The sequence below is a fragment of the Acipenser ruthenus genome, chromosome 7, assembly GCF_902713425.1.
Source record: "Acipenser ruthenus chromosome 7, fAciRut3.2 maternal haplotype, whole genome shotgun sequence".
Lineage (NCBI taxonomy): Eukaryota > Metazoa > Chordata > Actinopteri > Acipenseriformes > Acipenseridae > Acipenser > Acipenser ruthenus.
The window spans coordinates 47,847,652-47,863,954 of NC_081195.1; the positions used below are offsets into that span (position 1 = coordinate 47,847,652).

Sequence of the window (16,303 nt, forward strand, 5' to 3'; positions counted from 1 at the left end):
TAAAAAAACGTATTTTGCTTTGTCGGCTTGCTGGGCCACCATAATTTGCAGTACAGCTTGTTAACACATATCATTGGATAGGGGAGGATTTGAATTTCACTGCCTGCTTGTTTACAGATAAGAAAAAAAACAATGGGAAAACACTGTAAATCTGATGTATTTGACTTATATTAGAACATTTATTCTGTCTCGTGTTTTAATCTATATGTTTTTACATTTATAAATATTAAGAAACGAGTGGATATAAGCAGATACTATTCCATTAACTACATTTGTCAGGTACTTTTCTTTTCCTTACTACTGCTAATAATGGAATGAATTAACTATATTTTATTTATAAATATTTATTTTGAGAAAATAAATCGAGAGGTGTGTCCATTATTGCTTATAAAGACCCTGAGAATAAACATGTATTATGTCACTGCAATCACTCAGGTGAAACAATGTCTAGTAATTTGCCCAAACATCTATGTTTTTCAACAAAACTTTCAGGAAGTACTGTGGTCATAGAATAACACGTTTAAAAACAAAATATTGTGTTGAAAAAAAAAGAGAACACAGTTTATATGGATTCTGAAGTACTTTATAAATGTTCGCCAGTGTTCTGAAAAAGACACCAATTCCAAGATGCTACTGTAAAAAAAATGATTTGTAGTGAATTTTTATAGGAAGAGAGAACTACTGCCAAAAAAACTTGGTCCTGGGGGAGAAAACCATCAAAAAACGCTTGGTCCTTAAAGGGTTAACCATGTTTAAAAATGTATACATTACAGCTCCCTTTTATGCCAAGCATCGCCTTCAAAGACGTCATTAACTGAAACAGCTTTCTTATGTGTAAGGCCCTGTGAAAATCGCAATTTCACGGGCTGCGCGGAAATCGTGAAATTAGCTTTAGATTTTTACAATATTCTTAAATAAAAATAATTTCATAATTATTTGTATTTCATACAAAAAAACACATTAACAAAACTGTACAGCTTTGTTATGTGCCTGTGTGTAATATTCGCCATGCACACAGTGCTGTGCAGTGATTATGTCATGTCCTATGCAATCTAAGCGGGAAATTAAAATACTACACGCTGTAAACAAGAACATGGATGTCTCTAAAAAGGCTAAAAACGTGTCTGCAGCAGATCACGTAAAGCAGTATCCAGCAGAAGTTTTACACAGCGACAGAGGGAAGCTCTTCTGTATGTCCTGCAACGTTACTGTAGATCTTTACTGAAACTCGTCTGTTGACAGGCATTTGATTTAGATTCAAGTATTCCCTGAAAGAGAGGCAGAAATCCAGAGCAGTACTGCGACTGCTTTACTGCAAAGAATAAAAAATGGTGACTTCCATATTCCAAAAGCCCACTTATTAAATTTTGACCTGACAGAGGCGTTTGTTTGCGCAAATAGGCAGTGTAGCAAATGGTAGAGCAATTCCTTCATCCTTGTAGAGCAATTCCTTCAGCCCAGCTGAGACGTGAATACTTACCGTAAGTTGCAGAGTATCACAAGCAGGAGATTATGGAATTGGTAAAACAGTCTGGTTGCTTGTGACTCAGTGGTCACACTGACGAGTCGACTGATGCACAAGATCAGTATGGGTTACAGATTGTATTTCTTTTGCAAGACCTAATGGTGAACATGTACCTGACGTACTAGAACTGAAAGCTGTCCTTGCAGATACACTTTACCTACAGGCTGTTAATTACAACACTGTTTCACAAGCTATTGTAAAGTGCTTGAGTAACTTTGATGTTAATTTTGATGTCAGTGCATTTATCTGTATATTTGCGGTTTAAAAAAAAAAATAATAATAATCTGTACACGTAATGTATAACATATTTCAGTGCACATTACACGAAATTCAATACTTTACCTGTGACTGCCGTGAATTTTAAAGAATTTCCGCGATTTTCATAGGGCCTTACTTATGTGAAACAAATACTAACTAAATAACTGTTACACATTGTAAAGGCACATTTGTCTTGTCAGAATTAAAGATTTCTTTTCTTAGGCAGCATTTAAAAAAACAAATATATATATATATATATATATATATATATATATATATATATATATATATATATATATATATATATATATATATATATATACATACATATATACACACACACACACACACACACATCTAGCTTTCACGTAAATGCACATCTTTTTAATCTGTGCTAAAAAAAAAAAAAAAAGGTAATTTGGCTGTCCCAGGCTTTTCGCTCCACATAAAAGTAGCGCATTGCATTGAATATTCCTAACTTGGTTGGAATGACTAAATTAAAACAAACAAACAAAAAAAAACCATTAAAACGTACTTTTCATTTTCAGCAATATCAAATATGTGCTACAGTGTTGCCAGGGATATATAGTACACATTTTTTGGAGAAGTTAGTTGCATATAGTAACAGAAGTTAATGTGAAACAAAAATAGGCTATATTTGTTGCTTGACTTGTTAATGATGGATTTCAGCTCCATGTTATTATATGGGTTTATAAAACAGAATGTTTGGATGCTGCACGCTGATTGGCTGCTGAGGGGTTTTAAACCGTGCATAAAGTAAGCAGTAAGACATGACAGGGTGTTGGTTGTGCTAGAATAACCTCGCGCCCAGGGGCATAGCAAGGCACGAGAGCGTAGGGTGAGTGCCTCTAGCCCCTGGAAGTGCAGTTATTATAGCACAACCAACACCCTGGAGTGTCTTATTGCGCTTATAAAATGTGTTACTCATTTTTAGAAATAAAGATATAGACACATTTTTATTTAAAAATGAATAAAGGTTTATTTTTTCCTAAATATATTACTACGCTAAGAAAAATAGTTCCAATAAATGTAATAGTTCCAATGAATTTAATAGATAAACAAATTATTTTTAATAATAAATTAAATAAAATTATCAGAATATTCTCAAACTATATACATTTTGAGTAATTAATAAAGTTGACTGTACCAGGGAATTTACAGTTTTCTAAATCAAATGACTGGTTACACAGTTGGACAGATTGTGTAGTAGGTGGCACTGTTTGGTGAGTAGGGGAGTTTGTTTCAGCCTTTTGTTCACGAGTTGACGACGGTACTCCAGAGAGGATGTAACTCCAGGACTTCCTGTCTTTCTCAGCTGGTGCCCAATAGCTTCTTAAACTACCTTAATTTTTGTGTCCAGTGACTGTCATTATTTCTCTAGCCTCCAGAGAAGCATTGGATAGCAGCTGAACTGCAGTGGCGCGTACACAATGATTAGTGTAAGTACGCGATAGATTGGCTTCCTTACTAAGAGACCATCATCTTCGAAAGATAGTTAATACCCATGGGCTCCAATGTGTACCACATATCCTGGATGTCGAGATATTCTTGTGGGTGACGCCTGGGGTGTAGATAAAAAGCAGGCGCACCTGGGGGCAGTTTTGAAAAGTATTTTTAAATGATGACACTGGGTACACTGGGTTTCCCTGTAAGGCGTACATGAAACCTCGGGGCTGTTCCTTGTTTGCCTCTGTGTGGCGCTTGTGATTTTTTGTGGCTTTGTTATACTGTAACGTCACATATTCTATCCCATCTTCATCTTGCTTGATTGTGAATGAACTCCGTTTGAGTTCTCTGATTCCCTCTCTGCCACTTCTGGCCATGTTTAGCTGTATGTCCACCTACACTTTACGTACTAAGCCTAGTCCCCCGTGAAGATCGCGGTGTGATTTCGCGGAATGCACTCTGGGTTGCAGAATTATTGATTTTCCACGGCAACAAGCCTAACTAGCATTCATAAGAACAAATTCAAGTTTTTTAAGCATTCCACAAAGTGGCGCAGTGAGATTTTTGAATACCTCTGCTTTGTTTATCTTGCTCAACCCGCTCTTAGGAAAAGCAAACCACTCGTTTTAGACACTGACGTGCTGTGCCTATTAAAATCCTCAGCTAACATGGATCCACTTGTTAAGAGCAAATATGTGCCTGGAGGCAAAAGACACTTTGGAAATAAAACAGCCGCTGGTCATGCTGGGGAATATCCGAGACTCTTGTATGAGGAAGGGAGTTAACTGTTTTGCAGACCATGCATGTCGTTTCTGAAGAAACTATCAGAGCCCTGTTTTCTCGACTTCAATGGGAAAGCAGGACTTTAAGTACCTGACACACAGTCCTGAGAAAATGGAGAACATTTATTTATTTATTTATTTATTTATTTTTTATTTCAGGTCAATTTTATAGTTTCTAGTTGCAGTTGCTCACTTTAAAATATTTTTTTTCCTCATAGCAGTAAAGGTTTAAAACTGGAAAACACCAGTATTTATTTGATAATTTATTTTACTTTTCTACCTGCTGACAGTGGCCTCACAATTTAGTTTTTGGAATTAAGTTATTAAAGTTTCAATAAATGTTTTTGTGTATTCATTTGCTATTCGTTTTAGCATGTACTGTAATAAACTTTGAAAACAGCCCTATAAAAAAAAAAAAAAGAAATTAACAAAGAACCAGGTTGGTTTTAACTTTTAAAAAGCTACCGCAGAATTCAAGAACTTCTGTTGCAGAAATCATGGACCTTTGCCTCAGAATTTGGAAAAATTTTCCGAGCTTTTCACGGGGGACTATAAGCCAAGTGCTGTACGAGGAGAGACAGCAGGCGATGACTTAAGTTTGTTTAAGTCAGTTTGGGATACAGAAGGGTGATGCTGTGTCTTTTTGTTGTCGCCTATAAGTATTCATGACAGAAATTAAGACTTTAGCTGTTTTATAGTGGGTAACTGAAATTATAAATTATAAATTGTCGCACTGTTTGAGAATTAAAAAAAAAAAAAAACAATAGGCCAGCTCGGAAGCTTGTGTAGCTGTTAACTGAATACTGTGTGCCAGCTGATGTTCTCACTTCAGCAAAGAAACTTCTTAAAACTGTGTTTATTTCAGTCTTAGATGCAGTTTTCCAGTCCATATTGTTTTTTCTTTGTGTGTGTGTGTATATATATATATATATATATATATATATATATATATATATATATATACACACACACACACACACACACACACACACACACACACACACAGTCACTACGTTTTTAGCCATGTTTTAAAGTTATTTTATCCGTTTTGGCATATGTATGTTAATGCAACACAACCCAGGTCCTGTCGTGTGTTATCCCTTACTTATTCAGCCAGGTTTAATATCTCACAAGACTATATGCCAAATGGAAATTCTCTAAACGATAGGAAATAATGTGTACAGTCTGTTCTGACATGGTCATATTTAACCAAAATGATATAAATCCTAATCGACTGTGCACCACAAATCCTGTTTAATTTACACAGCACAGCCCACCAGAAGTAATATGTAACATCCTGTACACTATCCAGTAATTTTAACATTTTTCAAATTGCTTCCCACCCACCTCGTCTTCCGGTGTGTTTTTTATATGTACATCAAGCGAAGTTGGTGACTCACTGAGTGCAATAAGTTTGGTTAGAAATTAATAGATTAATTTGCTACACAAGGCAATGGTTGCAGGGATCAGCATGTATTTACATTTACTGGATCCGAGGACGACCCAAGCCCCAGTGCATTATTTGTCAGGCGGTTTTATCAAACAAAACTCTTAAACCTGCAAAACTGAGACGCCATTTATCTACAAAACTCAGAATGTGAAAAAATTACTTTAAAACAAAAGAAACAGGAACTTTGCCATCAGCAACTTTCAATGCGTAAATGACAACATTCTGTGACTGGTAACGGAGATTCAAGCCCAGGAATCTCATTAAGTTAGGTGCGCTATGTAAATACTTTACTTTCTACATGTACTTATACATACACATACCAAATTAGTTTCAAAATGCTGTTGTGAAAAAATGCGTGGCGAGTAGTCTGTGGGAAAAATCCAAAACACCAAGGTGGTCCCTACATTGAAAAAGGCTGGAAAACACTGAAGTAGAGTAATGTTCAATCACCAGGGTCGTTCTCTAAGTATTTGCTCCAGTGCAAGGTTTGTTTCAGTTTTATGCCTTCAATATTAAAAGGTTATGAAACCTGAAATAAATACCAAGTGCGTTAATACAAGAGCTTACTTCATTGTTTATTTTTATTTGTTTTGCATTCTACTAAAAGTGCTTAGTGAGTTTGGCACAATATTTGATTGCTGTTCTTTTCCATTAACAAGAGAGACAATTCACATTTCACAAAGTTGAAAGCTACGCTATCCTTGACAACGGTTTTAATAAATTCAACAGCTGATATTTGTGGAGAATATGCAATTATATTAAAAGCAGTACAGGTGCAGCATCCAATTTTTATTAGATCAAGCTAGAATGTAGTTCAATTTACAATACATTTAAGTGGAATGCCCCTACCAGAGAAATATATCTAGTTAAAACGAACAGTGTTCTGATGCATATGTTAAACTGTATTGTTTTAATTAGTTATTTCATAAAAGGCCAAACATTTCAAACTCAGCATGATCAAAACAAGCACTTTAGATCACAGTTGATTATGTTTTATAAGTCATTCAAACACAAGTGACACAAGTAGCCAAAAATGTCAACATGTATTCTTTCTAACACAAAAGAAAGTAGTTGTGGATTTCATTTTTGATTCAACATGCAATTATTTAGGTTTCAAAGACATATTGATTGCAGCAGTTTCATCAGGGGAATATAAAACGTTATCTACCTTCATCTTGACTCCTTGAAATAACAATGGTTTTCATGACAACTACAGCAGCTTCTATAAAAAATGAGACAGTGGTTTTACTATCTAACCCATACATTTAGATGGCTAAATATCCATACAATAAGTTGTAAGGTGAAACTACTTGCAAATTGGTGTTTTCATTTGCTTGTTGAGTTTAGTGATGTCCCTGATTAAAATAAACAGCTCCTTAAAAAGAATATTTAATTTATCAACACCATGATCTATAAATTACATCTCTATATTCAGTTTCAGTCAAAATTACTTGTCTTACTGTGCAAATCCTCATTACAATTAAAGTTACAATACTATAAAATAAAATAATTGCTGATATTCTACAGCATTAATCGTATTCCCTAGATATTCATGTCTAGGTAATACGACGTAATTAAAACTCAGTTCAAAACTAGTATGTCACTTCCTCCATCAAAGCGATCTGGAGAGACGGATTTATGACAGACCACTTCCAAATTCAAACAGGTTTATTTTTGTTCTGATATATAAACCAACATGATTAATTTCTTTGGCACATATTCCTCTGCACTTGTTTCTTCACACAATGGTCATTTGAACTTAAAACACATATACTGAAGGTTATTTTTATTTATTTATTCTTCAAGAAAGCATCTTGGTGTCAGGAATACCTAACTGAACAACATGACATACATGCTTGACCAGATCTGTAAAAACAAAATTAGTTTCAGCACAACTGGATAGACAGACCTTGAGATACACATACTATTCAAATGTGACATGTTATATCTCTATATCACTATTGCTGCCAAGGATTCCCAGCAAGGTATGATTAAAATTGACTATGTTCATATAGCAAATAATTAAATTAAAGCTTTCACAGTTACAGTAGATTAATTTGCCTTGACTATTTATTTAAATTTTTGTTTATGACAAATGCAGTTAACACTACTTATTAATGTTACCATACTATACTTTGTTCCCTTTATATAAAGGCTGCAAATCACCTTGTAATAAGGAGGCATCCCCTGTCGCATTACTGATGTAAATATTGTATATTTTGTTGTGTGGCTGAAAATCTGAGAACTCATCAAGTAATCATTTAATTGGTAAAAACATAAAGCACGGTTAGGTGTGTAGGCCAGACTTGTAGCTGAGATCTCAAACCGAGTGTCCGAGTGTCGAGTGTCGAGTCAGAGTCAGAGTCCCTATCATTCGAGTATGAGTTACTGAGCTTAAGTTAAAGCACTGCTGAAGGGCTGCAGCCTCGGGAGAAAAACGGACAGATGGCGCAAAATAACAAAGTTGAACAAATAAGACAAATAACATTAAAAAGGTAGATGAGGTTGGACAAAGATAACTACGTGAATTGTATTTTAATATTTAAACAGCTTAAACATTTTCTGTCTTTCTGTAAAGTAACACACTATGCTAGACTGAGAAGAGCCGAAGTCGTGCAGCTCATATTTATAGCCTTTGTTGTCTTGGCACATGCGCGCTGATCGTCTGATCACCGTGTTCGCTAACCAGCTACGCTCCATTCTACAACTTTAAGCCAATCATAGCCAGTCCTGACTGAGGTGTGTTTACCAGTTGGATTTGTGTGGGGGGGTGTTTAAGCTGCAACCTAACTCACTTCCATTTTCTTGTTCTTACTATGTTTGGCTGCAAAGCTAACCAGTGACTGGATAATGTTTTGTTGGGTGGGTTTTTATTGTGAACAGTTTTCCTAGTAACTGTAATATTATTTGTGTAATAGAAATTAAAAAAAGGACTTGGAGATATTAACGACGAGTCATGGAGCCCAAATGTGCGAGTCTGAGTCCGAGTCACACAAGGTCGAGTCCGAGTCTTTTGCGGCCGTGTCCTACAAGTCTGGTGTAGGCTTTAGGAATAACATGTGTAGTGGGCTGTTAGAACGCGAACAGAAGTTCACCCAGAACTGTTGATAACAGAACTGATGCTGAAAGTAAAACAGAAGCTCAGCGGCATAAGAGCCTGTCTGTATCTGATTCTGTTGAATCACTGTTTCACCTTTAAAAGACCCCGAGACAGCTAATGTCTGGTTTCCCAAACATTTATTTTTTACTTTGATACAGATAAAAAAAATGACTGCTGTAATAATAAACATTACAAATTACAGTTAAAAAAAAAAAAATATTGAAAACATTTCATGACAACTAACATGTAGTTTAGTTATTTGCATTTTAGGTATTACATAAAAGCACACTCTCTCACAAACATAATTGTAACAATTACAATATATAATTAAACAACTTTTCTATTTGGTAGTCAGGTTTGATGTCATCTGTTGAAGCATTAATTACATACACTGGTTGAACAACAAAAAAGAAACACAATGCCAGTTGACATGTATTTCATAATGTTATTATTTATTATTATTATTATTATTATTATTAATAAGGTACTACAGTGTATTCTGTTAGCATGTCTGCCCTATATGTACAAGTGTAGGACACATCAAGTATACAGTACAAGGAAAGACAGTCAAGTTGATATCCATTTGATTTATTGTTGAGAAAATTGACTTATGCCAAGGGTAGCAACAAAACATATTTTCCAGACATAAAACAGAACAGTCAGATTGCACAGTGTTTTGTGTAGTACATGTTTCTTGACTTCAGTTGAAATTTTACCTGATGTAAGGATAGTGGGATTGTTATGCTAGTTTTGCTCTCTCATACCATTGAAGGACCATTCATCCAGTCAATCCCTGTATGTAAATCATTTCATATTTATTACTTGAGTGCTGCAAATAAGTTAAACATGAAAACTAAGAAAACACAAAGATTGTGACACAGAATATAAAGAAGAGAATTCAGGATTTTGAATGGTGGATTTTTTCACCATGTACTGTACAGACAAACATTATGTTTGTATCTGGACACTTGAAAAGCCATTTGAAAGTATTAAAACACAGAGCTGGTTTGAATAATACTGTGCCTAGTGATGGTTGTCGCTCTCCTCTTAGGGCTCAGCCAATGCGTGACTTGTTAAAGGGTTAAACTTTTTAAATCAAATAAACTGGCCTGCAAGACACTCAGTTAATACAAATCTTTTTCAATTCTCTGTTGCTGTGAAGTTTGATATCCATTTGATCTCATTTACAATAGGCTGAAAAAAACCAAAAGTTGAATACAACATTTATTATGGTGGACACTGATGTTTAGTCAATTTAAACTGTCTTCTTCTAGATTAAACTGCCATTTTGTTTTATAAAGTACTTTGGTCCATTTTGATTGCTAATGGTTGATAAGTTCTTGATGAATTGCAACAAAACATTGGCCCAATTTCCAAGTAATAGAATTGCAGTAATAATCAATATTATCGGAAAATCAGCAGCCACCCCCACAATATCTCAACACACACACACACCATTAAACTTCATGATGTATTGCCATATTATCACATGCCACTGTGCAGATCTTTCCATTTATTAAAGCAGAAGCCATTACGTCTACCTCTAATAACATTAGGGTACTGTGCTTAATGGTAAACGGGGACACCAAATTGATTTCCAGGTTGTTGAGCAAAAACTATTAAGCTGTGGTTGCTCAAGCTTAACTCTACAGTATGTATATCAGTACATGTCCTTTCACATAAACTGCTGGATCCAGAACATGTATTGTTTTTATTGTTTCATTATTATTTATTTCTTAGCAGATGCCCTTATCCAGGGTGACTTACAATTGTTACAAAATATCATTCATATTTCTACATCTAAAGGTGTCTAAGATTGACTTGGTTAATTAAATCGATTGTTTTTTAAATATGAGGCTTGTAATTTGTCACATACCAACCAAACAATAATTCTCAGTCTCAAAGTGCATGAAAAAATAGCTGCCCATTTATTACAGGAAGTATCATCGTTTCCAAAATACATTTCAAATTCAGACATACTCTATCAAACCAGACTCATGGATACATTTCTATTTCAGGGAACCAGGGTTATGATAATAACCTAACGTTCCCTTTCAAGTACGAAATGTATCCATTACATAATGGGTAATTATACCCAAGCCATCACAAAGTGCTTTACTGGCAGAACAAATTAAATCTGAGAGGGTCAGACGGTAAGGCACCACAATATAGATTATTATTTTATTTTTTTTACATCGCAGGAATCAATTCTCTGCAGGTGCTTCCGGTATCGACATAGAAGCCGCCGTTAGCACTCTGGTCCCAAAGCCAGGGTTTTGAGGATCCAGCACGTTTAGTCTGTAAAATCTTGTGAAAGTATGGGGCGTGGCCCATACTGCAGCATTGCAAATGTCAGTGACAGATGCACCCTGGAACAACGCCCAACGGGTAGACATACTTCTTGTGGAGTGACCAGTGACCTTCAGTTGGCTTGTTTATAAGCAATCTTGACTCTGTCTGCAATCCAACCAGACAACATATGCTTAGACAGGGCTTTACCATGGGCCTTAGCTCCATAGCAGATGAACAGCTGTTCAGATTGCCCCCAACTTTTTGTTCTGTCAACATAATACGCTAATGCCCTAACAGGGCAAAGCGCATGGAGCTTACACCACCTATCCAAATGGAGAGGAGGGGGGTGGAAAGCCTTCAGCGCCACCGATTGGTTGACATGGAAGGTAGAAAATACATTTAGGCAAGAAAGCTGGGTTCGTGTGGAGCATGACCTTGGTCCTAGGCTCCATGACAAACAGACAAGCTTTCGCCACAGAAAAGGCTTGCATCTCGCTCATGCACTTGGCAGAGGTAATGACAAGCAAAAAAAGCGGTCTTAAAAGACAGATGCTTCGGCTCAAAGGGAGGCTTCATGAGTGCCTAAAGCACTATGTTAAACCACCACTGAGGAACCTTGTGCTTAAGGGGAGGGCGCAGCCTCCGAGCCACTTTCAAAAATTGCCCCGCCAGGAAGTGAGCTCCTGGGGAGACCGAGTTGATTTTAACATGGCAAGCAAAAATGGCTGCCAAGTACACCTTCAAGTTGAGGGTGATTTCCCCTCATCAAAGAGGTCTTGCAAGAACTGCAGAATGACCGGCATGGGACACTGTGGCAGGGTGCCCCGCCCCTGTGCGTATTTTGTGTTTTATGTTTTATGTGGTGTGTTTCATGTTGTCTGTTTTATGTGGATATAGTGGTGCACGAAATATAAATTGGCCTATGTAGCACGAGTGTTGTAATATGTATTTAGGCACAGGGATTACACAATCACTTCACATCCATATAAAATGTATATTAGTATGTGAGCACGGAGAGTGCACAAATTGGTTCACATGCTGGGATTCAAGTGAATATTTATTTAGTAATTGAATCCCAGCACAACTGTATAATATATATATATATATATATATATATATATATATATATATATATATATATATATATATTGTGATGATGTGTATGTACCAAACAGTAATTTGGAGTCTTTAGGACCCTGGGGATAGCCACACACTTTGTTTGATAACAAATGTAACAATTGCTTAATTGTATAATTAATGGGCAAATGCTGATCAGATGGGAATGATCAAGTCGGGGTTAAAAAGGTTTCAGTTTGTGTGTTCAAAGAGGAGGGTTGAAGTGGTGAGAGGGGAAAGACTGAACAGTGGAAAAGTGTGTTGGACAAAGAAAGATTTTCTGGTAATGAAACAAAGGTACGGGTTTTTGACAACGAAGTTCTGGACGGTGATTTGGCTTAGGTGATTTGTGGAATTAGTTTAAACAGGGGAACAGGCTTACCCTGCCCTGCATTAGATAGCACTACTGTTAACCAGTTTAGTTAGCGCCTGAAGAAGGGCTAGGTTTTGTTTTGTGTTTTTGTTTGTTTGAAATATCAGTTTGCTAATAAACATACGCCACAGCGTTTAAAGAGCACTTCCATTGTAGCGTGTGTAATTAAAGTGACAGACACCTATTTGAAAGAACAACACAGACTCCGGCTGAAAAGGTCAAAATATGTCACAATAATATATATATATATATATATATATATATATATATATATATATATATATATATAGGTGGACGTTTCACTCACTTGGGTTGTGTGTTTGAGATTGGAAAACGGGAGCGCGACAGAGGAAAAAAGAATTAAAATATAAAAGAATAACAATTGCTATTCATGTTGGAAGCTCCAGCACGGTACTTGTTTGGTTTCGTCTGTCTATTTATTTTGGCCACCGCACCGTTTGTTTTGTTAAGTGTTTTTGTTTTGTTCAACAGTAAACCGGTACATCCGCGCATTTCATTCACATTTCACCCTCAGTACTCTGTGTTCTTCCAGGTCTGATGTCACCACCAGCCAGCCTGATCACAGACATGTAGTGGGGTTGAAGTGTCATGTCAGACACCAGGTCTGGAACACAGCCCACTTATACCTGTACTGGGCTCGCGTAGAAGCTCCTACCCTTGGTGCACCGCCTGCGCGAAGCAGAGGCATGTGCAGGGTGTTGAGAGCCTCTTTGCTCCACAGAGGGAGAGTGAGACCTTTGAGCCGGGGTGAGAGAGTCTGAGGGCCCCTTTAACAGGCGTGCCTGCCACCTCTCAACCAAGCGTCTCGTGAGGGCAGAGCAGAACTCGTGATCCTTCACAGCTTGAGATGCATGCTCAATCCCCAGGCAGGACAAACAAAGTGTATGCCGGTCCTCTGGCGGGATGTTTGTATTGTACTGCATGCAGTGGTGGAAGCCACACATACAATTGAATTATATTAAAAAAATGTTTTTTAAACAAAAACTTAACTGTTTAAAACAATGAATCTCTCTACAGCTTGCTCGAATCAGGAGTCTAGTGCCTTCCAGGAGGGGCAGAGACTGGCATGATGATGCTGTCAGTCACTGCGTGACAGCTTTGGTCTCAGAATTTTCATATAAACAAAGTTAACCCATTATGTAATGGATACATTTCGTACTTGAAAGGGAAACACAAAACCAAGAAACTACAGCAATTATAGTTGCATTATTTTAATTAAAGTTAATCCTTTTGAACCTTAACAATCACTTGTACTTTCTGTGTTCATGATATCTACCAATAAAGAGATATGCAAGAAATAAATGCAAATAGATCTGCAGAGCAACAAACTGTTTTCAGATATGTAGTAGAAAAAGAAAACCTTAGGGGGGAAATGATAATGGAAAGCAGGAGGATGAGGGCACATTTCAGGATCTGGATAAAAGTGAACAGCTACAGTAGGTGTTAACTGAATTAAATAACATTGCAACACACTCCCTCCATTAATCAAATGCAATTTCCCCAGCAAAAAAGTAATTGAATTGGGCCCCTGGGGGTACAAAATGACACAGACTCTTATCCAGAAATAACCAAAGGCATATTCCTTCCCAAGGTTTCACAATTTTTTCACTCAGCAATGAAAATCTGTTTTTATATTTTCAATAACCTTAAAACAGCATTTTAAGCAGGGGCTGAATATATCTATACATTGAGATCAATGCATATCCTGACTAACCTGTGCAAAGCACACAGTTACCATCAAGTTAAAAAATATATTTATTGAAGTAGTATTGGGTCAGATGTGTATTAGCACGATACCCACAACATGCTGTGAAGGACTTTATTTTTGTAAAAAAAATCAACAACCACTTGACACAACTTGAAACGAGCTATTTTGAAAAAGATTAAACTCAGAATTGTAATGAGAAAATAATGAGTAGAAGATTTCCTTCTGCAGTTCTGTTGTAGCAAATCTAATGAAACATAATGCACAAACACCACAAAGATTTTGTCACAAAACATACCAGTCGTTTCTGGAGGAATCCCAAAATCAAATTTCCTCCACATCCACAGTGTTACACATAGTTTGATTTGAATGTTTTATTGTTCATTAGGAGTTAAAATAACCTTATTCACAGTCTACTCCAACGTGTTTATACACAGTCACATACTGTCGCTTGGGAGCATAAATCTGTATGTTTTACTGTATTTAAGAATAAGCTGATATGTGCAGTACATGGTAATGTGAATATGTATTTAGAATCCCTGTTGCCTGAATACACAATTTCTATAAGTAGGTCTACTATTTTACGTTCTAAAATTACTTTGTGTTTTTGTTTGTTTGTTTTTAAAAACGCCTCTCGTGAAAGCAATTTCCAATGCTTTCACTCAAGCCACAAGGCAGGAATCAGCACATACAGCTATGGTGTGCAATATATTGCCAGCACAATTTGCCTGGGGACTCTGTATTTTGGTGTAACATCATAACATTGCCTTCTCATTATGACTTTCGCTCCAGGGTTCTGAAATATCTACTTTGCTTTCTATAATTTGATTTACATGTGCAGGGAAAAAATAAGAAATTACAAAGACTAAATAAAATATGAAAGTATTTGTGAATTTAAGGAGAGAAAACAGTGATTAATGAACTGCCACCATTTTCTTTAAAAGAGAGAGCATCACATCTATCTGTGATACCTGTGATTTGTCTTCTGCCTACTACAGCTGTATAAATAAATACCAAGACTAGATAATGAATAACTGGCACATATTTTTAACTAAATTGATTCAAATAAATGATATTGTTACTTATAGGTAACTCCTATTGAGGTGAGCAGGTAGATTTTGATTCCTGCAGTCTTTAGTCATAAGCACACACTTGCTCTCACAGCTACATATGAAAACAAGGCAGCCTTACTTTGATACATGATGTAAGAATGCATATATAACAATATGAAGTTTAAATTATTTCCCACATTCATACATTTAGTGTGGGTTTTGGAGTGAACCCATGTTGTTGGAATAGCTGCCCTCAAGTATTAGAGAGGTCTTCATATCTGAGTAAAATGCCATCAGCAACTTTACCTGTGCCACAGTGTTATGTGAAGGGCACCTTCAGCTAAATGGTCTGTCATCAGTTTGGAGGTTAAAATGATGTGGCAACAAAACAGTTCATTTTTAAAGGACAACACTAGAAATAACTTTTGGGCATGAAATTAAAAATTGATTTTTCCTGGCAGTAAAAGTTATTATTTCCCAGACATTTCAATACAGAGAGATTGCATTGTTATGTTTTTTCTTTTTTTTATGATTTTACAAAGAAATGTTTAAATCCTTCTGAAAGAGAATACAAGTTGCAAAGTGATTTGTAACAAGGGGACAACTGACTTGGTTATTCTAACTTATTTTTTTTGTACTATCTTTTACATCTACATCCGAGCAAACTTTCTGGTCAAAACTGAAACAAGAAGCTCATTAGGCCTGGCAGAATATTGAGCTGCCTATGAATGTATACATCATATCAATACAGTAATGCATTTATCCTGAAAGTTTGGTTTAACTCTTACCATCAACACAGGCTGGTTGTGCTCTCGTTGTGCCAGCGATTTGCCCTTTTTTACATGCACATCGTGCTGTTTGCCGAGCTATAGTCCTCCGAGGCTGACTGCTATCTCTGTCCAGAGTGACAATTTCACAAGTACCAGCAGCCAGCTGACCTGGAAAAAGAAACAGCAACAGGTATCAGTGTCAGTGAGTGTGCTACAGGCAATGGCCCAATGTCACAGCACATGTTATGTGACAAATGGGAAACGAGGCTGATGGATATCATAGAAATGAAATGACATATATATATATATATATATATATATATATATATATATATATATATATATATATATATATATATATATATATATATATATATATATATATAATTTTT

The 16,303-nt window shown here is 36.2% G+C and overlaps 1 protein-coding gene across 6 annotated transcripts in view; it reads right to left on the minus strand.

Moving 5' to 3' along the window:
* Positions 1-16,303, minus strand: part of tafa5a (TAFA chemokine like family member 5a) — a 115,956-nt gene that overhangs the window by 46,388 nt on the left and 53,265 nt on the right. For 3 of the 6 annotated variants that reach the window (XR_009329174.1, XM_059027174.1, XM_059027173.1), the window contains exons 2-3: positions 15,930-16,079; positions 6,651-6,704 (exon numbers count right to left, since the gene is read on the minus strand). Coding sequence is in view for 2 of the 6 variants with exons in the window: in XM_059027174.1 (XP_058883157.1) it covers positions 6,651-6,704; positions 15,930-16,079 (204 nt within the window). In the remaining 4 variants the exon portion in view is untranslated. The remainder of the gene's footprint in view (positions 1-6,650; positions 6,705-15,929; positions 16,080-16,303) is intronic. The other 3 variants (XR_004546493.3, XR_004546494.3, XR_004546495.3) reach the window with 1 other exon arrangement.